This window comes from Salmo salar, chromosome 06, assembly GCF_965601325.2.
Source record: "Salmo salar chromosome 06, fSalSal1, whole genome shotgun sequence".
NCBI classification, from domain to species: Eukaryota; Metazoa; Chordata; class Actinopteri; order Salmoniformes; family Salmonidae; genus Salmo; species Salmo salar.
This window is the reverse complement of record NC_138296.1, coordinates 93,394,827-93,420,956: the sequence shown is the minus strand read 5'-3', so window position 1 is coordinate 93,420,956 and position 26,130 is coordinate 93,394,827. Positions and strand designations below refer to the sequence as shown.

The window sequence follows — 26,130 nt, the reverse complement described above, 5'->3', positions numbered from 1 at the left end:
ACAAATCCCCTGTCGTTTACAAAATATAAACCTCAGTAACAGTTAAAGATTGATTTACATGTGTCAAGTCTCAACATCAGACATAAACAAATGCACATGCCATATGATTAGGTACGCCTCTCCATTCTTTTGTGTGAAATTGCGTAAACTGAAAAATAACACAGTGCCTTATGGGATTCCACCTTGCTATTAAGCCGGCAGCATTGCAGGCTAATTAGCCCCTACACCATCGGTCATTTTCACTCCCTCAGCTTTGTGTTCAAAATGGAGGAGGTCGAAGGGGCGAGGGGGTGATTTGGGATTCAACCACTCTTTCTTTTCATAATGCATAGAGATATTTAGAAGACGCAAGATTGTATCTGTCTGTGACATTATGTATTGGCAGTGCCATTGAGGCCATCTTCATTTCGACATAGTACATTTTCTTCTTCTACGTCTATGAGTTGGTAAACAAATTGAAAGGGTGCATACTGCCACATGGAGTGTGCTGTTTGAACAGTCATAAAGTCAATGTTTGTAAAGGAAGTCCAACCCAGTTGACTACTTTAAAATAGTGAAATTCCTCAATGGCACTGCACATGCTATAAATGTTTTTTTGGGTACTGGAGTCCTCTTTCTCTAAGTCGTAATGTGACTGTTGCATTGTGGGTGACTACTCTGATGGAATTTCTTTCTTTTTTTTAAACACCAAAAAACAAGACGATCAGCTGTGCCAGCTATCATGCCTTTGCTTAATGTTTCATCTTCTCATAAATAGCAAACCTGGCATGACCATAGAGTATGTCTTCAAAATCACCAGTCAAACAATATGATGAGGACCATTGTGTAATATGAAAAGGCTTTCCAGGGGTAATAGACAGATACACATTAACATTACATCAATCATATGACACTACCAGAGAATATTTGCCATTTTAAAGAAAAATATATATCTCACGAAAATCTGTTACGTAATAGTTTTTCAGATCAATGTTTTCCAGCATATTGTGTTCGGGTCCCTTTTTTTATTCAAACCTGCCAAGAAAGTCTTCAAAGAGAGCAACTTGTGTTTTTTTTTTAGGTTTGTTTAAAGATCCCTCCTCCTTCCACTCCAGTTGCAATAGAAGCAAAAAAAAATAAACATGGCCACTGCTGTCAGCCCCCCCAAAAAAGAAAGAAGACAGTCTTTTCTATCTCTCTTCATCACAGTCTGTCTTTCTCCTTCCCCTCTGCCTGAATGAAGCTACTCTACCATTCAAGAGTTTGGGGTCACTTAGAAATGTCCTTGTTTTTTTTTTTTTTAAGAAAAGCTCCTTTTTTTTGTCCATTAAAATAACATCAAAGTGATCAGAAATACAGTGTAGACATTGTTAATGTTGTAAATGACTATTGTAGCTGGATACGACAGATTTTTTTATGGAATATCTACGTAGGCGTACAGAGGCCCATTATCAGCAACCATCACTCCTGTGTTACAATGGCACGTTGTGTTAGCTATCGTTTTAAAAGGCTAATTGATCATTAGAAAACCCTTTTGCAATTATGTTAGCACAGCTGAAAACTGTTGTTCTGATTAAAGCAGCAATAAAACTGGCCTTCTTTAGATTAGTTGAGTATCTGGAGCATCAGCATTTGTGGGTTTGATTACAGGCTCAAAATGGCCAGAAACAAAGCACTTTCTTCTGAAACTCGTCAGTCTATTCTTGTTCTGAGAAAGCAAGAGGACCAGTTCATTGGTGTCTAGTTTGAGAAAGACGCCTCACAAGTCCTCAACTGGCAGCTTCATTAGAATAGTACCCACAAAACACCAGTCTCAACGTCAACAGTGAAGAGGCGACTCCAGGATTGCAAAGAAAAAGCCATATCTCAGACTGGCCAATACAAATAAAAGATTAAGATGGGCAAAAGAACACAGACACTGGACAGAGGAACTCTGCCTAGAAGGCCAACATCCCAGAGTCGCCTCTTCACTGTTGACGTTGAGATGGGTGTTTTGCGGGTACTATTTAATGAAGCTGTCAGTTGAGGACTTGTGAGGTGTCTGTTTCTCAAACTAGACACCAATGAACTGGTCCTGTTGCTCAGTTGTGCACCGGGGCCTCCCACTCCTCTTTCTATTCTGGTTAGAGACAGTTTGCGCTGTTCTGTGAAGGGAGTATTGCACAGCGTTGTACGAGATCTTCAGTTTCTTGGCAATTTCTTGCATGGAATAGTCTTCATTTCTCAGAACATGAATAGACTGACGAGTTTCAGAAGAAAGTGCTTTGTTATAGCCATTTTGAGCCTGTAATTGAACCCACAAATGCTGATGCTCCAGATACTCAACTAGTCTAAAGAAGGCCAGTTTTTTTGCTTCTTTAAATCAGGACAACATTTTTCAGCTGTGCTAACATAATTGCAAAAGGGTTTTCTAATGATCAATTAGCCTTTTAAAATGATGAAGTTGGATTAGCTAACACAACGTGCCATTGGAACACATGAGTGATGGTTGAGGATAATGGGCCTCTGTACACCTATGTAGATATTCCATTTTTAAAAATCTGCCGTTTCCAGCTACAATAATGTCTAAACTGTATTTCTGATCAATTTTATGTTATTTTAAATGAACAAAAAGAGTGTTTTTCTTTCAAAAACAAGGACATTTCTAAGTGACCCCAAACTTTTGAACGGTAGTGTATGTCTTTGGATATGGCAGCTAGTCTGTCCTTTCTCCTTTGCGTTATGATAATAATGCCCACTGTTTGTAGAAAGGAAAGGAAACCCCGTTTGTTTGTAGGAAGGGAAGGAAACCCAGTTTGTTTGTAGGAAGGGAAGGAAGGAAACCCAGTTTGTTTGTAGAAAGGGAAGGAAACCCAGTTTGTTTGTAGGAAGGGAAGGAAGGAAACCCAGTTTGTTTGTAGGAAGGGAAGGAAGGAAACCCAGTTTGTTTGTAGAAAAGGAAGGAAGGAAGGAAACCCAGTTTGTTTGTAGGAAGGGAAGGAAGGAAACCCAGTTTGTTTGTAGAAAGGGAAGGAAACCCAGTTTGTTTGTAGGAAGGGAAGGAAGGAAACCCAGTTTGTTTGTAGAAAGGGAAGGAAGGAAACCCAGTTTGTTTGTAGGAAGGGAAGGAAGGAAACCCAGTTTGTTTGTAGGAAGGGAAGGAAGGAAACCCAGTTTGTTTGTAGAAAGGGAAGGAAGGAAACCCAGTTTGTTTGTAGAAAAGGAAGGAAGGAAGGAAACCCAGTTTGTTTGTAGGAAGGGAAGGAAGGAAACCCAGTTTGTTTGTAGGAAGGGAAGGAAACCGAGTTTGTAGGAAGGGAAGGAAACCCAGTTAGAAAACTGTAAAAGGAAACTACTAACTCTAAACTGAACAAATCAAAAAGAATGAAGAAGTTCGGATCCCAAAGTCTAGCATAGTATGTCCTCCTTACACAAGGATGGGGCCCTTCAGTTTAAGTGGTGTTAAGAGCTAGGTCACGTAGTTTGTTGATTAATACAAATCGCCTGGATGTTGGTAGTCTAGTCCTCCACAGGTAGGCAGGCCGGGCTGGCTCTAGTGTCCCAATACAGGTCACCTACGAGGGCCATTCCCCCCTATCCTACTCCAAGGCTTCGGACCTACTCCTGGCCTCCTCAGCTGCATTTGCAAGACTTGACGATCATGTTGGATAGCTGCTCTACTTTAGGGGTACGTCCAGAGTAGTAGAGAATGGTGAGAGGCTCCAGGTCCTGGGGAACGCAGCAGGGAGAGGCTGAGGCCTCTGGGTTCAGAGTGTTATACAAGCTCAGCAGCTATGGAGGAACAGGAAAGAGATGAGGGTATAAAATATACTTTTTTTGGTCCACCAACCATTCAGATTTTTTTTTAACCAGACAATATATTTTTGGGCATTTAAAATTTTCAACAAAACACACACACAAAAAAAAACTATTAACATGCTTTCTAATGTTTCTAAAATAAATGTATTACTAGTAAGAAGTAAATATAGTCTATTGAAAAATTACATTTTTTGTGATCTGAGTCTAACCAAAATATCACAGACGAGACAAATGTTCACCTGCCCCTTTAAGAGCGGAAGGTTACGGTGGTAGCACGACTCCAGTCATGTTTGTATCTGTGAGATTGAGTCTGACTAGTAGAAACGCTGTCTTCTCTTCTCTAGCAGTTGTGACTTAAACATAGAAAAACAACCTTGCTTGTCAACAAAATAATGTAAATAGCTAAGAAAAACAAGGACAAAGTCTCACTTCAGTAGACTTTCGTTTCAAGTAAATTAAACACATTTTTATGCCTAAGCGCAGCTCTTCAGGTGTGCTCAGCCCCAGCCAGGCAGTGTTGCAGCGCGAGGTGGGATAGGCTATATAGGATTTGTAGTTTCGATTTTATGTGATTAATTTACCAGCTATGAAACAAAATGGCGGAAATACTTTGAAAACAGTTACTGCAGCATTTTTTACTGTAAATGTGATCATATTTCACCATTTTTATTCAAACACAAGTGAAACGCTCGCACAGTGGAGCCCTGACTTCCCACCAACAAGGCTGGTGAAACAGACATCTTAAAATCTACCCGCAGGTGACAGGTGTTCATTTTAGGCTGTGAAAGAGACATTTTGGTGTTGCTGATGTGGAAGCTGAAATGTGGATTAATGTTGATTAATGTGCAACTGTCCCGGTCTACTAAATTGCGTAAATAAATCAATCCTGGAAGATCTGAATTTTATTCTGGTTGAGTCCTGTGTATGATGTCTCACTGTACCTTAGCTACCTTACATGGGCTATTGAGCAGCTACCTAGCTAGCCTGTATTGTTTTGTCATTATAGCCTTAGCGCATATAACCACAATTGCCCTCACCTGTGTCTGCGGTGTCAGATTGCCCTCACTTGTGTGTGTGTGTGTGTGTGTGTGTGTGGTGTCAGAATGCCCTCACCTGTGTGTGTGTGGTGTCAGATTACCCTCACCTGTGTGTGTGTGGTGTCAGATTACCCTCACCTGTGTGTGTGTGGTGTCAGATTACCCTCACCTGTGTGTGTGTGGTGTCAGATTACCCTCACCTGTGTGTGTGTGTGTGGTGTCAGATTACCCTCACCTGTGTGTGTGTGTGGTGTCAGATTACCCTCACCTGTGTGTGTGTGTGTGTGTGTGTGTGGTGTCAGATTACCCTCACCTGTGCGTGTGTGTGGTGTCAGATTACCCTCACCTGTGTGCGTGTGTGGTGTCAGATTACCCTCACCTGTGCGTGTGTGTGGTGTCAGATTACCCTCACCTGTGTGTGTGTGTGGTGTCAGATTACCCTCACCTGTGTGTGTGTGGTGTCAGATTACCCTCACCTGTGCGTGTGTGGTATCGGAGCTCCTCAGGTAGGGGCAGGGTCCAGAGCAGTAGTTAGCGAAGTATCCTTTAGGCTCGTGGATCCACTTCCAGTCCAGGTCTCGACGGAAGTCGATGTAGAGACGACGGACACAGCAGTTCTCCTCAACAGTGCTGGGGGGGGGGGGGCACAACAAACTATGGTGAATCACTCATACCTTCTCACTCATACAACAATGAGCTAGGTAGTCAGCTTTGATAACTGTTCAGTTACAACTCAACGGTTTTCTTGTTAACAACACAGAACTTTAGAGTCAGTTGAAGTTGCAAGGAAGTTTTTAAAAGTTTCTCGTCTTGATCAACCAACACATGAACAGTTTTATATTGCACATATGGGAAGGTTAGCTGGCTCATTGATCCTTCATCTGCTATTGTTGTTTATATTACAGCAGATGTATCAGAAACCACTTCTAAGGCGCCTTTCAGGACATGACAACCGATAGGTGGAAACACAAGTGCTAACAGTTTCAGTAAGGGTCCTTACGAGAAGCAGTAGTTGGTGTCCAGGGCCCTTTTGCGTCTGCGTGGCTGTGAGTCGAGGCGGTGAGGAGGGATCATCATGAGGATGAGGTGAGGCAGGTATTGCTCCTTCTGTTCCTTCTTCTTCTTCTTCTTCTTCTTCAGACGACCCAGGTCCCAACGACCCACCTCCTCATACTCCCCTTCCATACCTATAGCAGCAGGAGGGCAGACATTATATATCAGCCAATACATGTTACAGGGCATAGGTCAGACTTTTTCTATGTTTCTCCCCTGCAGCAGAGAGAGGGGTCAAAGGTCAGTCATTACAATACAACTTTATTAATCCCAGAGGTGCGATTTGTTCAGGGTGGACAGGATGCTTTCAAATTAGGACAATCATAGACAGTATAAGAAATACAAGATCAACACTTAAGACATCAATTAAAATGTGCATGGTGCAATTTAAGAAACTAAAAGTTCACGGAAGCCACAGTTGTTAATTAATGTCAGGGCTGAACTATCTCTAGAATAGTCCCTAGGTCTTCCTTTATGGTCCTGTTAACCAGGTGGATGGCCTCGGGCTCAAACCAGGCCCTGCTCCTATTGGTGCAGCACTTCAGACAGAGTAGGCTGCATCATAAGGGGGAGCAGTTTGAACTGCGGGTTGAGAACAACGGGTGCTGTCCCCCAGGACGTCATAGGCCTTCCTCCTCAGTTACTGAGCTAGTCCTATTGTGACTTTGTGTCTTATAAAGCCTTTTTAAAAATGTTTTGGGGTTTTTTTGGGGGGGGGGGGGGGATGTCAGTTCAAAGTTCCGTTTGTCAAAAGGAACACAGATGCAGCTCAAGAAGATAGAGGACAGAGCGAGACTTGCAGTTCATTGCCAGTTATTGGGTGGTAACAACAAAGAGGAGACCACACAAAGAAGATAATGTTATGCCTACTGACCTTTGAACTTGACCTCCAGCACTTCGTTCACATTATCGATGATGTCACCGTTGGGGTTGAAGGTGTGGCATGGGCAGTGTACGCTGATCTCCAGACCCAGGTTGGTCTCTGACAGGAGAGAGGCATCATGTCAATAAATTAGTGCTGAGCGATTAACCTAAATATGATTATTTTTTAAACGAATTGACCGAAGTCGGTTCAATTATTTGAATTCCATTTAGTTCGTTTTTTTTCTTCTTCTGTGAGCTCGATGTGTAGTTTCTGTAGAGATAAATCAGATCCAGCCTGAACTGTGTGATGTAGTAGGGAGTTGTAGTTTCTGTAGAGATTAATCAGATCCAGCCTGAACTGCGCAATGTAGTAGGGAGTTGTAGTTTCTCGAGAGAGATGAATCAGATCCAGCCTGAACTGTGTGATGTAGTAGGGAGTTATAGTTTCTGTAGAGATTAATCAGATCCAGCCTGAAATGTGCGATGTAGTAGGGAGTTGTAGTTTCTGTAGAGATTAATCAGATCCAGCCTAAAATGTGCGATGTAGTAGGGAGTTGTAGTTTCTCTAGAGATAAATGAGATCCAGCCTGAACTGTGTGATGTAGTAGGGAGTTGTAGTTTCTCTAGAGATAAATCAGATCCAGCCTGAAATGTGCGATGTAGTAGGGAGTTGTAGTTTCTGTAGAGATAAATCAGATCCAGCCTGAAGTGTGTGATGTAGTAGGGAGTTGTAGTTTCTGTAGAGATACATCAGATCCAGCCTGAACTGTGTGATGTAGTAGGGAGTTGTAGTTTCTCTAGAGATACATCAGATCCAGCCTGAACTGTGCGATGTAGTAGGGAGTTGTAGTTTCTCTAGAGATAAACCAGACCAGACCATGATGTAGTAGGGAGTTGTAGTTTCTGTAGAGATACATCAGATCCAGCCTGAACTGTGTGATGTAGTAGGGAGTTGTAGTTTCTCTAGAGATAAATCAGATCCAGCCTGAACTGTGTGATGTAGTAGGGAGTTGTAGTTTCTCTAGAGATAAATCAGTCAGCCTGAACTGTGTGATGTAGTAGGGAGTTGTAGTTTCTGTAGAGATAAATCAGTCAGCCTGAACTGTGTGATGTAGTAGGGAGTTGTAGTTTCTGTAGAGATAAATCAGTCAGCCTGAACTGTGTGATGTAGTAGGGAGTTGTAGTTTCCAACAGGCCAATATTCTATACTGAACAAAAATATAAACGCAACATGTAAAGTGTTGGTCCCACGTTTCATGAGCTGAAATAAAAGATCCCAGAAATGTTCCATACACACAAAAGCTTAATTCTCTCAAATTTTGTGCACACATTTGTTTACATCCCTGTTAGTGAGCATTTCTCTTTTGCCAAGATAATCCATCCACCTGATAGTTGTGGCATATCAAGAAGCTGATTAAACAGCATGATCATTACACAGGTGCATGTTGTGCTGAGGACAATAAAAGGCCACTCCAAATTGTGCAGTTTTGTCACACAACACAATGCCACAGACATCTCAAGTTTTGAGAGAGCGAGCAATTGACATGCAGACTGTAGGAATGTTCACCAGAGCTGTTGCCAGAGAATTTAATGTCAATTTCTCTACCATAAGCCGCCACCAACGTTGTTTTAGAGAATTTGGCAGTACATTCAACCGGCCTCACAACAACAGACCACGTGTAACCACGCCAACCCAGGACCTCTACATCCAGCTTCTTCACCTGCGGGATCGTCTGAGACCAGCCACCTGGACATCTGATAAAACCGAGGAGTATTTCTGTCACATTGAAGGAGAACCATTGTAATAAAGCCCCTTTGTGGGTAAAAACGGATTCTGATTAGCTGGACCTGGCTCCCAAGTGGGTGGGCCTATGCCCTCCCAGGCCCACCCTTGGCTGCCCAGTCATGTGAAATCCATAGATTAGAGCCAAATGAATCTATTTCAATTGACTGATTTGCTTATATTAACTGTGACTCAGTAAAAGGAGTTGAAATTGTTACATGTGGCGTTTATATTTTTTGTTCAGTATACATTGTTTAGTGCAGAAAATGTGGTAATTAACTACAATGACCAGAATCCATTGCATGGGCGCTTAAACTTGACATGGAGACAGAGAAGATGGAGAGGGATAGAAAGCAGTTGGGTTACGAGCCTGAAAATACATGAAGTGATTGACAGGTGGCATTCAGCAGCCATTACAAGTACGCCTCATTTACTTTGAACTACTAAAATAGTGATTTTGTCAGACAGCAGCTCTATGGAGATGAGATGATGACTTGTGAACTAAATAATTAAGTAATTAAATAAAACTAATGTAATATACACAACAGCTGACATTTTATATTAAATTCATGTGAATAAGTGATGGTTAATAAGTGATCAGCAGTAACGGACAGTCACCAGCATCATGGGACTTTTATTCATTGTTTTATTCTGTGTTACACCATTCAACCCACACAATGCATTTCATGTATTATAATTTTTTGTATTTTTTTCCCGCTGAAACCCAAACCGATCTCAGAAATGCACTAAATTGCTCAACACTACAATCAATTAATTCATTAATCAATCAATCAATCAATCAATCAATCAATCAATCAATCAATCAATCAATCAATCAATCAATCGTGGCATCCTCACCTCTGTACATCAACCACTCCCGTACCGTCTCTGTCACGTCGAAGAAGACCCATTCTGGCGGTCCCTTGGTCAGCACGTTCTTGGCTCCAATGTAGCGCTGCTTAGCTATGTGCTCGTCTGGCCTCAGGATCTGAAAACCGAGGGTAGGTGAGTTACTGCATATGAACGATACAGAGTCACTACACTGATGCTGTTGGAACTAGTGGAGACATAAGCTAAACTTGTGAGAAGAAGCATAAAGAAACTCCACAATAAGGACATAATTTCTGCCATTACTGCCATGGCACTGCATGTCATATTCTAGAGCAGAGGCTTTAGAGAGAGATGCTTGTAGAATGTTTTGGGTACATTCAGTTTAATAATAAAAAAAAGTGAATCGGCATCCAAAAACAGACTCAATTAAAACACTCAAACAGTGGAGGCTCATCAGAGGAGGAAGAGGAGGAACATCCTCCTCTGTGAATTTCATAAAAATAGTAAAACATTAAAGTTATCCTTTTTAGATAAAACTATAATAAATATATTCACGTCACCAAATAATTTATTAAAACACACTATTTTGCAAAGGTCTACAGTGGCCTCAACAGCACTCTGTAGGGTAGCACCATGGTGTAGCCAGAGGACAGCTAGCTTCCATCCTCCTCTGGGTACATTGACTTCAATACAAAACCTAGGAGGCTCATGGTTCTCACCCCTTTCCATAGACTTACACAGTAATTATGACAACTTCCGGAGGACGTCCTCCAACCTATCAGAGCTCTTGAAGCATGAACTGACATTTTTTCTGCCCAATCACAGGATCAGAGAATTAATCTAGTACTGGAAGCATAAACTACAGCTAGCTAGCACTGCAGTGTATAAAGAGAGAGAAAGACAATAGTTGAACAGTTTAACAAATTAATTTCTTCCAAAATGAGTGAGAAGCAAGAGAGAGAGACAGATTTCATTTTTTTTCACTTTCACTTACTTTGCTAGCAAACACAGCTAGTTTAGCCTACTCAAACAGAGGGAGCTATGTTAGCTAGCTGGCTATGACTTGCCAACACAACATTGGAACTATTCCAAGTCAAGGTAAGCTTTTGGTTTTACTAAAGTGTTGTCACCGGGGCCTGTCGGTGTAACTGCTTACTGACTGTACACTGTAACGTTACTGCATGATTGTAGCGGGTTTACTAACGCATTAGTTCTATTAGCTATGTTGACTATGATGTTACTTTAGCTAATATGGTGACAACGATGTAGGCTATGTGCAGTGGTTTGGTTTGGAAAGGTTTTTAAGCCTGGTCACATACAGCTGATGTGTTGTACATTGAAGTCCACAAGCGAAGGAAAGAGGTGAGAGGAGGAGAGCGCATAGATGTGAGAAGGAATACAACGTGGCTGCTGTGAAAGTGAACTGTGTTTATGTGTGATCAGGGGTGTATTCATTCCGCCGATTCTGTTAAAAAGTTTCTTAAACGGAAGCAAACTGAACAAAACAAGGATAAAACATTCCTGAATTTGTCCAATTTAAACTCTCGTTTGCAACTGCTGGACTAATGATGCAGCTAGATGCAGGCAAGAGTGTACAGAGTCTGCCCCGAGCCAGACCCTGTACACATTCTCCAGGACATATTAGCGTTACCCTGCCCCGAGCCAGACCCTGTACACATTCTCCAGGACATATTAGCGTTACCCTGCCCCGAGCCAGACCCTGTACACATTCTCCAGGACATATTAGCGTTACCCTGCCCCGAGCCAGACCCTGTACACATTCTCCAGGACATATTAGCGTTACCCTGCCCCGAGCCAGACCCTGTACACATTCTCCAGGACACACTAGCGTTACCCTGCCCCGAGCCAGACCCTGTACACATTCTCCATTCTGACATTCTGTCATTTGGAACACACATTCCATGTTGATGCCTGATGACATGGATGTTTCTTTGCAGGCCTTTATGTTCCCCGCCTCTAAATGAAACTAGGAGGAAAGACTTATCATTGTCAAATTAAATTTTATTGGTCACATACACATGGTTAGCAGATGTTAATGCGAGTGTAGCGAAATGCTTGTGCTTCTAGTTATGACAGAGCAGTATATCGAACAAGTAATCTAACAAATTCACAACAACTACCTTATACACACAACTGTAAAGGGATTAATAAGAATATGTACATATAAATATATGGACGAGCGATGGCCGAGCGGCATAGGCAAGATGCAGTAGAGGGTATAGAATACAGTATATACATATGAGATGAGTAATGTAGGATATGTAAACATTATTAAAGTGACATTATTTAAAGTGATTAGTGATACCTTTATTAAGTCAGTTTATTTAAGTGGCCAGAGATTTGAGTCTGTATGTTGGCAGCAGCCACTCAATGTTAGTGATGGCTGTTTAACAGTCTGATGGCCTTGAGATAGAAGCCGTTTTTCAGTCTCTCGGTCCCAGCTTTGATGCACCTGTACTGACCTTTCCTTCTGGATGATAGCGGGGTGAACAGGCTCGGAAGAGACCATCTCTGCCGGCGCCATCTTGTTGGCGCCATCTTGTTGGCGCCGGCAGAGATGGTCGCCTTGCTTCAGGTCCTTAGAAAACTATGCAGTTATTTCTTGGGGGTCAGGTGGAGTTAAAGATCTCTGAAGGACATGGAGAGATGGAGGGTACCTTTACATACCTGGTACAGCTCGACCCTCTGTTCGTTCCTATTGGCAGCAGAGTTTGGAACCCTGAGAGCACGGAACTCAGCTCGGAACAGGTTGGTGGAGTTCCTCTCCATGGCCGACACATTGAAACGGAACACTTTGGAGGTGATGCCTTTAGGACAGTAGTGAAGGTCATCTGTAGGACAGAGAGAGGAGACCTTTAGGACAGTAGTGAAGGTCATCTGTGGGACAGAGAGAAGAGACCTTTAGGACAGTAGGGAAGGTCATCTGTAGGACAGAGAGAAGAGACCTTTAGGACAGTAGTGAAGGTCATCTGTAGGACAGAGAGAAGAGACCTTTAGGACAGTAGGGAAGGTCATCTGTAGGACAGAGAGAAGAGACCTTTAGGACAGTAGGGAAGGTCATCTGTGGGACAGAGAGAAGAGACCTTTAGGACAGTAGGGAAGGTCATCTGTAGGACAGAGAGAAGAGACCTTTAGGACAGTAGGGAAGGTCATCTGTAGGACAGAGAGAAGAGACCTTTAGGACAGTAGGGAAGGTCATCTGTAGGACAGAGAGAGGAGACCTTTAGGACAGTAGTGAAGGTCATCTGTAGGACAGAGAGAGGAGACCTTTAGGACAGTAGGGAAGGTCATCTGTAGGACAGAGAGAAGAGACCACAGTCAGTAACAATGAACCAGATTATGTTCCTACAAATCTTAACCAATAGACTGGTTGCAGGTGATGACATTGGGAGAGTAGGGCAGTTGTTGGAGTCAGAGAGGAGACAGTAGGGCAGGTTTTTGGAGACAGAGAGGAGACAGTAGGGCAGGTTGTTGGAGACAGAGAGGAGACAGTAGGGCAGGTTGTTGGAGACAGAGAGGAGACAGTAGGGCAGGTTGTTGGAGACAGAGAGGAGACAGTAGGGCAGGTTGTTGGAGACAGAGAGGAGACAGACAGTAGGGCAGGCTGTTGGAGACAGAGAGGAGACAGACAGTAGGGCAGGCTGTTGGAGACAGAGAGGAGACAGACAGTAGGGCAGGTTGTTGGAGACAGAGAGGAGACAGTAGGGCAGGTTGTTGGAGACAGAGAGGAGACAGACAGTAGGGCAGGCTGTTGGAGACAGAGAGGAGACAGACAGTAGGGCAGGTTGTTGGAGACAGAGAGGAGACAGACAGTAGGGCAGGTTGTTGGAGAAAGAGAGGAGACAGACAGTGGGGCAGGTTGTTGGAGACAGAGAGGAGACAGTAGAGCAGGCTGTTGGAGACAGAGAGGAGACAGTAGGGCAGGTTGTTGGAGACAGAGAGGAGACAGTAGGGCAGGCTGTTGGAGACAGAGAGGAGACAGACAGTAGGGCAGGTTGTTGGAGACAGAGAGGAGACAGACAGTAGGGCAGGTTGTTGGAGACAGAGAGGAGACAGACAGTAGGGCAGGTTGTTGGAGACAGAGAGGAGACAGTAGGGCAGGCTGTTGGAGACAGAGAGGAGACAGACAGTAGGGCAGGTTGTTGGAGACAGAGAGGAGACAGACAGTAGGGCAGGTTGTTGGAGACAGAGAGGAGACAGACAGTAGGGCAGGTTGTTGGAGACAGAGAGGAGACAGTAGGGCAGGCTGTTGGAGACAGAGAGGAGATAGACAGTAGGGCAGGCTGTTGGAGACAGAGAGGAGACAGACAGTAGGGCAGGCTGTTGGAGACAGAGAGGAGACAGACAGTGGGGCAGGTTGTTGGAGACAGAGAGGAGACAGACAGTGGGGCAGGTTGTTGGAGACAGAGAGGAGGCAGTAGGGCAGGTTGTTGGAGACAGAGAGGAGACAGACAGTAGGGCAGGTTGTTGGAGACAGAGAGGAGACAGTAGGGCAGGTTGTTGGAGACAGAGAGGAGACAGACAGTGGGGCAGGTTGTTGGAGACAGAGAGGAGACAGTAGGGCAGGTTGTTGGAGACAGAGAGGAGACAGTAGGGCAGGTTGTTGGAGACAGAGAGGAGACAGTAGGGCAGGTTGTTGGAGACAGAGAGGAGACAGTAGAGCAGGTTGTTGGAGACAGAGAGGAGACAGACAGTAGGGCAGGCTGTTGGAGACAGAGAGGAGACAGACAGTAGGGCAGGCTGTTGGAGACAGAGAGGAGACAGACAGTAGTGCAGGCTGTTGGAGACAGAGAGGAGACATTAGGGCAGGTTGTTGGAGACAGAGAGGAGACAGACAGTAGGGCAGGCTGTTGGAGACAGAGAGGAGACAGACAGTAGGGCAGGCTGTTGGAGACAGAGAGGAGACAGACAGTAGGGCAGGTTGTTGGAGACAGAGAGGAGACACACAGTAGGGCAGGTTGTTGGAGACAGAGAGGAGACAGACAGTAGGGCAGGCTGTTAGAGACAGAGAGGAGACAGACAGTAGTGCAGGTTGTTGGAGACAGAGAGGAGACAGTAGGGCAGGTTGTTGGAGACAGAGAGGAGACAGACAGTGGGGCAGGTTGTTGGAGACAGAGAGGAGACAGACAGTAGGGCAGGTTGTTGGAGACAGAGAGGAGACAGACAGTAGTGCAGGTTGTTGGAGACAGAGAGGAGACAGACAGTAGGGCAGGTTGTTGGAGACAGAGAGGAGACAGACAGTAGGGCAGGCTGTTGGAGACAGAGAGGAGACAGACAGTAGGGCAGGTTTTTGGAGACAGAGAGGAGACAGACAGTAGGGCAGGTTGTTGGAGACAGAGAGGAGACAGACAGTAGGGCAGGTTGTTGGAGACAGAGAGGAGACAGTAGGGCAGGTTGTTGGAGACAGAGAGGAGACAGTAGGGCAGGTTGTTGGAGACAGAGAGGAGACAGTAGGGCGGGCTGTTGGAGACAGAGAGGAGACAGACAGTAGGGCAGGTTGTTGGAGACAGAGAGGAGACAGTAGGGCAGGTTGTTGGAGACAGAGAGGAGACAGTAGGGCGGGCTGTTGGAGACAGAGAGGAGACAGTAGGGCAGGCTGTTGGAGACAGAGAGGAGGGCAGTTTATTTGTAAGAAACAGGCATAGGAGGACAGAGCTCAGTAAATGCTTGCACACTGATGTTAATACTCTTAGCACAGTCGGGCAGGTCTTCTGTAAGAGAGACGGGAGACAGAAGAAAGAGATCAGACATGATCACTTTGGAGGCGATGTCCTGCGGGCAGTAGGGAAGGTCACCTACAACCGTCAGAGGAAGAAGAAGAAGGAAGCACTACTACAATGTGACGTCATCTATACATATCGGTGAATGCCTGTTGTTATCCAAACATTGATGAAGGCTGTGACCCAAATGAATCCGTTTGCTCTGACCTGTGCTGCTTGAAAAAAAAAAAACCTTCATATTATTTCACTGTAGGATTTCCCTTTTTCCCCAGTATATGACTTATGAACCCAGCACACAAATACTTTGTTATTACATATTTAGTTGAACACGCCAATTCCTCTTTCTACAGACAGAAGAGACCCAGCTCAGTAACATTCAAACCAACATGCAGATGACTGTAAGTTACCACAAAGCTAAACCAGTGGACTCCAGCGTGGTTTTTAACCACAGAAGTTATCATTGCAAACTTCACAGCAGTGAGGGTGCTGCTGGCTCAAACGAGGGAGGTTCTGTCGTCGCAACACATGTGACCGCCCTGTTTTGATAACATAACCAATGGGTTGAGCCACTCAAAAAAGATACTTCTTGAGGGGCCCCATCCGTGACATTTCAAGGTAGCTGTGGAGTGAGCTTACGGGCAAGTTCTTACCTCCGTTACATAAAAAATGTCTGCTTTGTACAGAATGAATGTCAATGCGAATCTAATACCTTCTCAGACAAGCAATTGACGCCCTTATAAAAAATAACATGTCAGAAAACTTCCTACCCATTGACCAAAATTGGTTGAAAGACATCTTTTCAAACCACAACAATGTATTTTCAAAGTCTTTTCAAACCACAGATATGTATTTTCAGTCTTTTCAAACCACAAATATGTATTTTCAAAGTCTTTTCAACATCTTGTGCGCATAGGTACACGTTGAACCACCACTGATAAGCCAAGAGTTGACTCGGTAGATATTTCCCCTGCATAGTTCAGTAGACACCACATTTCCTCCTTAATGCAGTTCACCTCTATAGACCAGCAGATACCACATTTCCTCCTTAACGTAGTTCACCTCTATAGACCAGTAGATACCACATTTCCTCCTCAATGTAGTTCACCTCTATAGACCAGTAGATACCACATTTCCTCCTTAATGTAGTTCACCTCTTTAGACCAGTAGATACCACATTTCCTCCTTAACGTAGTTCACCTCTATAGACCAGTAGATACCACATTTCCTCCTTAACGTAGTTCACCTCTATAGACCAGTAGATACCACATTTCCTCCTTAACGCAGTTCACCTCTATAGACCAGTAGATACCACATTTCCTCCTTAACGTAGTTCACCTCTATAGACCAGTAGATACCACATTTCCTCCTTAACGTAGTTCACCTCTATAGACCAGTAGATACCACATTTCCTCCTTAACGCAGTTCACCTCTATAGACCAGTAGATACCACATTTCCTCCTTAATGTAGTTCACCTCTATAGACCAGTATAATACCACATTTCCTCCTTAACGCAGTTCACCTCTATAGACCAGTAGATACCACATTTCCTCCTTAATGTAGTTCACCTCTATAGACCAGTAGATACCACATTTCCTCCTTAATGTAGTTCACCTCTATAGACCAGTAGATACCACATTTCCTCCTCAATGTAGTTCACCTCTATAGACCAGTAGATACCACATTTCCTCCTTAACGCAGTTCACCTCTATAGACCAGTAGATACCACATTTCCTCCTTAATGTAGTTCACCTCTATAGACCAGTAGATACCACATTTCCTCCTCAATGTAGTTCACCTCTATAGACCAGTAGATACCACATTTCCTCCTTAATGTAGTTCACCTCTATAGACCAGTAGATACCACATTTCCTCCTTAACGCAGTTCACCTCTATAGACCAGTAGATACCACATTTCCTCCTTAATGTAGTTCACCTCGTTAGACCAGTTGTTTTCCCGCGTCAAATTTAGTCGCAGCTCACAATGTCTTCGTCCCAAATGGCACCCCATTTCCTATATAGTGCACTACTTTTGACCACTACCAATAGAGCTTTGGTCAAAAAGGATTGCACTATATAGGAAATATGATGCCATTTGTGACACAGCCAGTAAACGTTAATGATGTAAAGCAGTCAATGCCCTCAAACGACTTTACTTCTTTCCTGAATGAACCCTTTACACATGGCTTCAGCATGGAACCCGATAACACGCTTCCGTTATCAGCTGAAGTCAAGGGGGCTAGAAGCATCTGGGGGTGGGTGGGGGGACATTTATTTTCTAAGTGAAGTAGTGTCCCTGTTTGACTTGGAGCGACTTCACCTCTCTGGTATTCGGCCTATCAAAAACCCTGCTGTCCTCAGTGGGCTGGGATTGACCCTTAGACCAGACCTCCGACCATATTCAGAAAATCCCTCAGAGTAATAGTGCTGATATAAGATCAGGTCCTCTCTGTCCATATAATGTTATTCAATATGATCTAAAAAGGTAAAACAAATCCTTTTTCAGCTCTCCTACGCTGGGTTTGTGAATACAGGGCTAGCCCAGCCCACCCCAGTACAGACCGGACCAGATCAGATCCAGCACTCACAGTCCTTCGGCTCCGACCACATGATGGCTTCTCGACAACACCTACCCTCCGCTCCTCTATCCCTGCCCTCAAATAACCCCGTCTGTCTCCTGTCTCCCCTACCCTGTCCATCCCTGCCCTGTCCATCCCTTTCTTTCCCTTTAACTTTGTTTCATTTGCACCTGTCAGGGATTTGAGGCGGTGCAGACGCTAGCCTTAGATCTGCCAAATGTCAACAGTGTACCTAAAGCCTTTCAGCAGAGCTGTCAGGAGCTAAAGTGTTTGCCCACACCATGCTAAAGAGGTGGGAAAGGAAAGGAGTGATGTCACTGGCTCGGAGTCAACAGCAGATCCACCGAAAGCAAAACTTCTTCAGAAAGAGAGAGACAGAGAGAAAGAGAGACAGAGACAGAAAAGACAGAAACAGACAAAAGACAGAAAGAGAAACAGAGACAGAGAGAAAGAGAGAGACAGAGAGAGAGACAAAGACCTATGCTCCGTCCCAAATGGCACCCTATTCCCTACCTTTGATGAGAGTCTAGTCGTGCACTGTTTTGGGTTCTTTTTGCTGTATCTGTCCACCAGCTAGGTCTTGACCGCAGTACTTTCTTGGAAATACGCCTCTCTGCAAACACAGGAAGCCAGTCCTCTCAGTCTCTCACCTCCCTCTAAAACACTTATTCTGGTGTGACTCACAGTTACTCTGGTCTGAGGAAGTTGGAGGTGTCTGGTCTGAAGTAGGAGGTGTCTGGTCTGAGGAAGTAGGAGGTGTCTGGTCTGAAGTAGGAGGGGTCTGGTCTGAAGTAGGAGGTGTCTGGTCTGAGGAAGTAGGAGGTGTCTGGTCTGAAGTAGGAGGTGTCTGGTCTGAGGAAGTAGGAGGTGTCTGGTCTGAAGTAGGAGGGGTCTGGTCTGAGGAAGTAGGAGGTGTCTGGTCTGAGGAAGTAGGAGGTGTCTGGTCTGAAGTAGGAGGTGTCTGGTCTGAAGTAGGAGGTGTCTGGTCTGAAGTAGGAGGTGTCTGGTCTGAGGAAGTAGGAGGTGTCTGGTCTGAAGTAGGAGGTGTCTGGTCTGAAGTAGGAGGTGTCTGGTCTGAGGAAGTAGGAGGTGTCTGGTCTGAAGTAGGAGGTGTCTGGTCTGAAGTAGGAGGGGTCTGGTCTGAAGTAGGAGGAGTCTGGTCTGAAGTAGGAGGGGTCTGGTCTGAAGTAGGAGGGGTCTGAAGTAGAAAAGGCTTTGAACAGATCTAGTAAGGTGGAAAGCACCTTGACCAAGGGATATAACTTCAAAGATTTTCTTTATATGAGGAAGTTTGTGCACCTGGTGAAGTCCATCTGGCAAAGGGGGGTTCATCATAACACTAATATAACGTCATCATGATATGTGCTCTCTTTATTTCCACAATAAGGGGTACCATATTGGCCAATGGCACTACAGTGGCAAGAAAAAGTATGTAAACCCTTTGGAATTACCTGCATTTCTGCATACATTTTACATAACATTTGATCTGATCTAAGTCACAACAATAGACAAACAGTGTGCTTAAACTAATAACACACAAATTATTGTATTTTTCTTGTCTATATTGAATACATCATTTAAACATTCAAAGTGTAGGTTGGAAAAAGTATGTGAACACCCTAGGCTAATGACTTCTCCAAAAGCTAATTGGAGTCAGGAGTCAGCTATCCTGGAATCCAATCAATGAGACGAGATTGGAGATGTTGGTTAGAGCTTCCCTGCCCCATAAAAAAACACTCACAAAATTTGAGTTTGCTATTCACAAGAATCATTGCCTGATGTGAACCATGCCTCGAACAAAACAGATCTCAGAAGATTTACAATTAAGAATTGTTGCCTTGCATAAAGTTGGAAAGGGTTACAAAAGTATCTCTAAAAGTCAGTCCACGGTAAGACAAATTGTCTATAAATGGAGAAATTTCAGCACTGTTGCTACTCTCCCTAGGAGTGGCCGTCCTGCAAAGATGACTGCAAGAGCACAGCGCAGAATGCTCAATGAGGGTAAGAAGAATCTTAGAGTGTCAGCTAAAGACTTACAGAAATCTCTGAAAGATGCTAACATTATTGTTGACGAATCTACAATACGTAAAACACTAAACAAGAATGATGTTCATGGGAGGACACCACGGAAGAAGCCACTACTGCTGTCCCAAAAAAATTGCTGTACGTCTGAAGTTCGCAAAAGAGCACCTGGATGTTCCACAGCGCTACTGGCAAAATATTCTGTGGACAGATGAAACTACAGTTGAGTTGTTTGGAAGGAACACACAACACTATGTGGAGAAAAAAAAGGAACAGGACACCAACATAAAAACCTCATCCCAACTGTAAAGTATGGTGGATGGAGCATCATGGTTTGGGGCTGCTTTGCTGCCGTAGGGCCTGGACAGCTTGCTATCATCGACGGAAAAATGAAATCCCAAGTTTATTAAGACATTTTGCAGGAGAATGTAAGGCCATCTGTTCGCCAATTGAAGCTCAACAGAAGTTAGGTGATGCAACCGGACAACAACCCAAAAGACAGAAGTAAATCAACAACAGAATGGTTTGAACAGAAGAAAATACGCTTTCTGGAGTGGCCCAGTCAGAGTACTGACCTCACCCCGATTGAGATGCTGTGGGATGACCTCAAGAAAGCGGTTCACACCAGACATACCAAGAATATTGTGGAACTGAAACAGTTTTGTAAAGAGGACGGGTCCAAAATTCCTCCTGACCCTTGTGCAGGTCTGATCGGCAACTACAGAAAACATTTGGTTGAGGTTATTGCTGCCAAAGGAGGGTCAACCAGTTATTACATCCAAGGGTTCACATGGTTCACATACTTTTTCCACCCTGCACTGTGAATGTTTACACGGTGTGTTCAATAAAGACATGAAAAAATATAATTGTTTGTGTTATTAGTTTAAGTAGACTGTGTTTGTCTATTGTTGTGACCTAGATGAAGATCAGATAAAAGTTTATGACCAATTTATCCAGGTAATTCTAAAGGGTTCACATACTTTTTCTTCCCACTGTATAACAATGTTGAACCGGTTTGCACTATTGTCTTGAGTAATTCAAGCCACTAGAAATTCTCAGGTGTAAAGACTAACTCCTACAGCAGGGTCAAGACAGCCTTCCTGGCATTGGAAGACATTTCAAAAACGTAGCTCTTTTCCTCTCTGAGGTAAGTGGAATTCTAAAAGTCTGGAGCCAGCTGAGGGAAAGGGCAATGTGCACAACAGGGAAAATATAAAAAAAACCATCCTCCATGTTTTGCTGCTGGCTCCGTCCAGAAAGCAGCATATGCTGAAGTCATTAGTCCCATTGGGGTGAATACTGTGTATGCATGATGACGCTATTGACAACTGACGAGTGTACCAGCTCTTTTAAGCTCTCTTATGCACTTTGCACTGTTCTTAACGTTCATTTATAGTTATGTTGTGTTGTATCTCATGTGTACGCAGCTCTCTTGGCCAGAGCTCACCTGGAAAAAAGAAATGCAAATCTCAAATGTGACCTCTGGTTAAATAAAGAACCACAACAAGTATGAGATTATGTGAATCTTTTGCATTTAAGGTGGGTTTGACCCATCGTCTTTTCATACAGAGTATGAGATTAATGAAAGTAATCATAATGAATATTCAGTCAAATCTAAACTTTACCTATAGTGTTACAGATGACTATTGTCGCCTTTTCTATACACTATAGGGGATAATAGTTTATTAGGATGAGCCAAGTGGCTAAAGAGGAAGATTATAAATCAATATTGATTGAGAACATTAAGATAATTTGACCTTTGACCCCCAGGGAAAACTGTAACGCTATAGGGCGTTGTAAACAAGAGGAATGGTGATGGTGTATCCTAAATGGGAGTAGGGTGACGTTTCCCCTAGACACTGATCTTGGATCAGTTTTGCATTCCCCCCCCCCCCCCCCTAATTGTTAAAATTAGGAGTTTCTCCCCCCCCCACTAATTGTTAAAGTTAGGAGTTTTCCCTCCCCACTAATTGTTAAAGTTAGGAGTTTCCCCCCCCCCCCACTAATTGTTAAAGTTAGGAGTTTTCCCCCCCCCACTAATTGTTAAAGTTAGGAGTCACAGACAGTTAGGACCTCACAGACAGTGTGTGGTGGGGAGTGGATCTCTATAAAGGTGATATGTAGGTGAGATAGGGAAAAGGGAGATAGTGGATCTCTATAAAGGTGATATGTAGGTGAGATAGGGAAAAGGGAGATAGTGGATCTCTATAAAGGTGATATGTAGGTGAGATAGGGAAAAGGGAGATAGTGGATCTCTATAAAGGTGATATGTAGGTGAGATAGGGAAAAGGGAGATAGTGGATCTCTATAAAGGTGATATGTAGGTGAGATAGGGAAAAGGGAGATAGTGGATCTCTATAAAGGTGATATGTAGGTGAGATAGGGAAAAGGGAGATAGTGGATCTCTATAAAGGTGATATGTAGGTGAGATAGGGAAAAGGGAGATAGTGGATCTCTATAAAGGTGATATGTAGGTGAGATAGGGAAAAGGGAGATAGTGTGTGGTGGATCTCTGGCTAAGGAGTGGAGGAGATCCTTCCATCTGCTAACTGTTTCTTTCTCCATGATTACTTTCCCTGTCCTTCCCTCAGCTAAGTTTTCTCCATGTTAACTTTTCCTATCTCCCCTCAGCAAGGCTTCCCCTTCCCTTCCCCAGCCCTATTCCAATCAGCTTGGGCAGATGTCCCTCTCATTTGGGCCTGGCTGCAACACAAACGGACACATCTGGTGAGAGGGACTGGGTCCATGGTTAAAAAGAGGGAGGAAGGAGGAGTAGGAACGACTTTACACAAAAACACTAGTCTTCTGGATTGAAATAGGTTGGGGAAAGAGCTGAGGCAACTTCCAGGTTAATCCACAACATAGCTTCTACTAGTCTCACATCTCACCGATGTCCGAGACACATTCCTGAATAAGGCCAATAAAGTGAACTGAACAGAAGTTAGCACATCTAATACGATCTTAAACAGATTCAGTTTCTGAGACATTCCATCTGTGTACTCACAGGGTTTCCCAAACTCAGTCCTCGTGACCTCAAGGAGTGCACGTTTTGGTTTTTTGCCCTTGCACTACACAACTGATTAAAATAATTAACTATTCATCAAGCTTTGATCATTTCTAATCAGCTGTGTAGTGTTATGGCAAATAACTAAAACGAGCACCCATTGGGGTCCAGAAGGACCGAGTCTACTGTATCCTATCCACACACTCCATATATGCAATATACAGAGTCGATCCTATCCATTGTCAACTATCAACTATGTAAAGCCCAAATAGGACCCATCATTGTCATGACAAATAGATAAACCACTAATTTTATGATCTTCACTTGGGTAACGGGGACAGCCCTCCCTCTTGTGATCACGCGGAAGTTTTCAAAATTACGCATTTGGCACGCTCTCTATTCATTGATCTCGTGCGTAATGGAGCACCCAACTACAATCAAAGAGAGTTTTACCAAAAATAACAATAGAAAATAGCTTATCAACCAAAAGAGCATTAAGGTGAATATAATATAACACGACTTAGCCTACTATTTTCTGGCGGTCCCTGGACCATGTTGAATTTGTATATCTCTTTGGCATAATATTCGGTCTCCGTGTTGTCTTGGCCGCAACTTTGCTGCCGGTCTCTCCCCAACTCCTCAAGCAGCTCCCGGGTACTGTTATACAACGACTGGATCTGGTAGGAGACCTGACTGGGTCCCAGGGAGTGTGGCGGGCTGGTCAGCCGGAGCTTACTCAGTATCTGTCCCCGAATCGCCTCGAACCTCTTCCGCTTCACATGATCGATGTCCACCGTGGCGCAGGTTGACAGAGACAGACTGGTGGTCGTGTAGTTTAGGAGAAGGACCAACAGAAGAGCTTTACCGAGATACATGTTTCTGTTGCTCAGTGATGCACTTGGTTTGTGAAGCACTTAGGTAACCAAATTTAGTCTAATAACGGATTCACACCGGTGACTATTTCTCAAGGTTCCTACGCGTAAAAGTATGTTTAAACTTTCAAATCAACTTCATAGCAGTTTACAAACTATTTTCTCGCAATTTCATTTGACTTCTTCATACACGTATGTCCTCTCCCGAGGAAATCCATTTTCGCTGGTTTGTGATCCATAGAAATCCAGGTGTGTATTCAGCCATCAGACATCTATCGCCCAGCCGTTCCAAATGAATAAATTCCCAAGCGCGGCCCAAACTAAAATCTACTCAGTGCAATAACGGTCTCAATCATCATTCTAGTAACTGAACGCATACCGCCTATTGACTTTTCTTTCTCATTCTTCTATTTAACCCTTTTCGTTCACTTAGGTCGCCCGATTCGCACCACAACTTTGCATCCTTCCTTTTTTATTTTTATTTTTATTTGTCATGAACAACTTCGTGCCACTGACCCGCACGCACCTTCTCCTAACAGTGCCCGGCTAACGTCACGTTGCAGAGCTGTGCGCCTTCAGCACGGGCTCACGTTTGTTTTATACCGACGGCTGTGACGTTTTGATGGAGGAAGGACCACAGGTTATCTATTCCATGACCATAACTCTATTCTGTGTAGAAGTTCTCACATCTCAAAATATAATCTATTATCAGTTCAATACAATGTGTCATTTCAAACGTAATTCTAAACGTTTATCATATTTTATATATTTTTTTAATAGTTTAAAGTGAAAAAGTTTAGATGTATGACTTTATTATTACTTTTTCCAAGGATCAATGTCGCTTGTAGGCTGTTTTGATAGCATACAATTACTCATAAGGGGATTTCATCGATCTGATTGCGTTAATCGCTGTTGTTAGAGGAAAATGGTACAATATCGGCATCAGTAATTAACTTGGTAACGAAGGTGGTCCGATCAACTGCTGCTACTGTCCTTTTGAAATAGACAGTACTCCCTCTAGTGGAACATCAAAGGTATTGTAAATTGAAACATGTCTGACGCAAACCAGACCCAAGCAGTGCCTGCTATACCATCTCTGTCTTATCCTTGTTATCGCTGCTCATAATAGTACTTCACTGGGAAGCATTTCATTCCTTTCTAGATAAGTTAATAAATGATACACCATCATTTGCACCATTGAGGATAAAATGGACTTGTTCCACAACAGCTGAACCAAAGGGAATAAGGTGCAATTTGGAATGCATAACAAAATCCACTTTACTAGAAATTCCAGGGACATTACTCCAGTAGAGAGTTTCCAAATGAGTCCATCTTTCAACCCCAGTTCCGTCAAGATTCTCACACACTCAGGAACCTCAAACCATAATCCCTGATGAAATCCATTCTTTCTGCATGTTTATTTTGTAGGTCCTCTAAGTTGTTGTATTTACAGAGCGGCATTTTTTTTTCTCTCAGCATCGTTTCATCTTTATTCCTAGAATATACTGTATACTGGCTGGTTACATTTCTCAGATCCCTTTTACGGTCAAAGGTCAGATTGAACTTTAGTCTAGACCCAATCGTTGGGGCAGGAATGGCATTTCACTAGCTATAACGTTTACCAGCGGTATGCATAGTGATGTGAAACATTCAGTAATGTCCAAATAAGCACTGTATGTTTGTTTAGGCATGAGTACAGTTTCCCAGGTATCCTTAAAGTAAATTTTTCCTTCAATAAATTAGCAAAAACAAACCAAAAAATACGTCTTTCCACTTTGTCACTATTGTCTGCTGCTATCCCTCTCTTTCTCTCATCTTTCTTGTGCACAGAGTGTTGGGAAAGGAAAGTTAAACCACAGTTATCTGGGAAAGGAAAGTTAAACCACAGTTATCTGGGAAAGGAAAGTTAAACCACAGCTATCTGGAAAGGAAAGTTAAACCACAGCTATCTGGAAAGGAAAGTTAAGCCACAGTTATCTGGAAAGGAAAGTTAAACCACAGTTATCTGGGAAAGGAAAGTTAAACCACAGTTATCTGGAAAGGAAAGTTAAGCCACAGTTATCTGGAAAGGAAAGTTAAACCACAGCTATCTGGGAAAGGAAAGTTAAGCCACAGTTATCTGGGAAAGGAAAGTTAAACCACAGCTATCTGGAAAGGAAAGTTAAGCCACAGTTATCTGGGAAAGGAAAGTTAAACCACAGCTATCTGGAAAGGAAAGTTAAGCCACAGCTATCTGGAAAGGAAAGTTAAACCACAGCTATCTGGGAAAGGAAAGTTAAACCACAGTTATCTGGAAAGGAAAGTTAAACCACAGCTATCTGGAAAGGAAAGTTAAACCACAGTTATCTGGGAAAGGAAAGTTAAGCCACAGTAATCTGGAAAGGAAAGTTAAACCACACTGATTTCTCAAGGAGTCTCTTTGTGTTGACATACTGTAGCTCCTTAGCCCGTCTCTGCAGGATCTTGCAATGTTTTTTGTTGTTTGTGGTACTATGCGAGTGATCAGTCGTCTACATTAAATAGTAATTTCCTCCTTGTGTGGTCGTCGTCCATCTAGGTATCCCACCAT

General features: G+C 43.5%; 1 protein-coding gene across 1 annotated transcript; it reads right to left on the bottom strand.

Annotated features, from left to right (window-relative positions):
* Positions 1 to 809: 809 nt before the first annotated feature.
* On the bottom strand, positions 810 to 24,132 carry LOC106608297 (transforming growth factor beta-3 proprotein). The gene is made up of 7 exons (XM_014206164.3): positions 23,219 to 24,132; positions 12,034 to 12,197; positions 9,373 to 9,502; positions 6,742 to 6,849; positions 5,815 to 6,001; positions 5,291 to 5,444; positions 810 to 3,750 (listed from the first exon to the last, which is right to left on the bottom strand). The coding sequence occupies exons 1-7, from the start codon at positions 23,562 to 23,564 to the stop codon at positions 3,592 to 3,594; spliced, it is 1,248 nt and encodes a 415-aa protein (XP_014061639.1). The 5' UTR covers positions 23,565 to 24,132; the 3' UTR covers positions 810 to 3,591.
* Between the last annotated feature and the right edge of the window lie 1,998 nt (positions 24,133 to 26,130).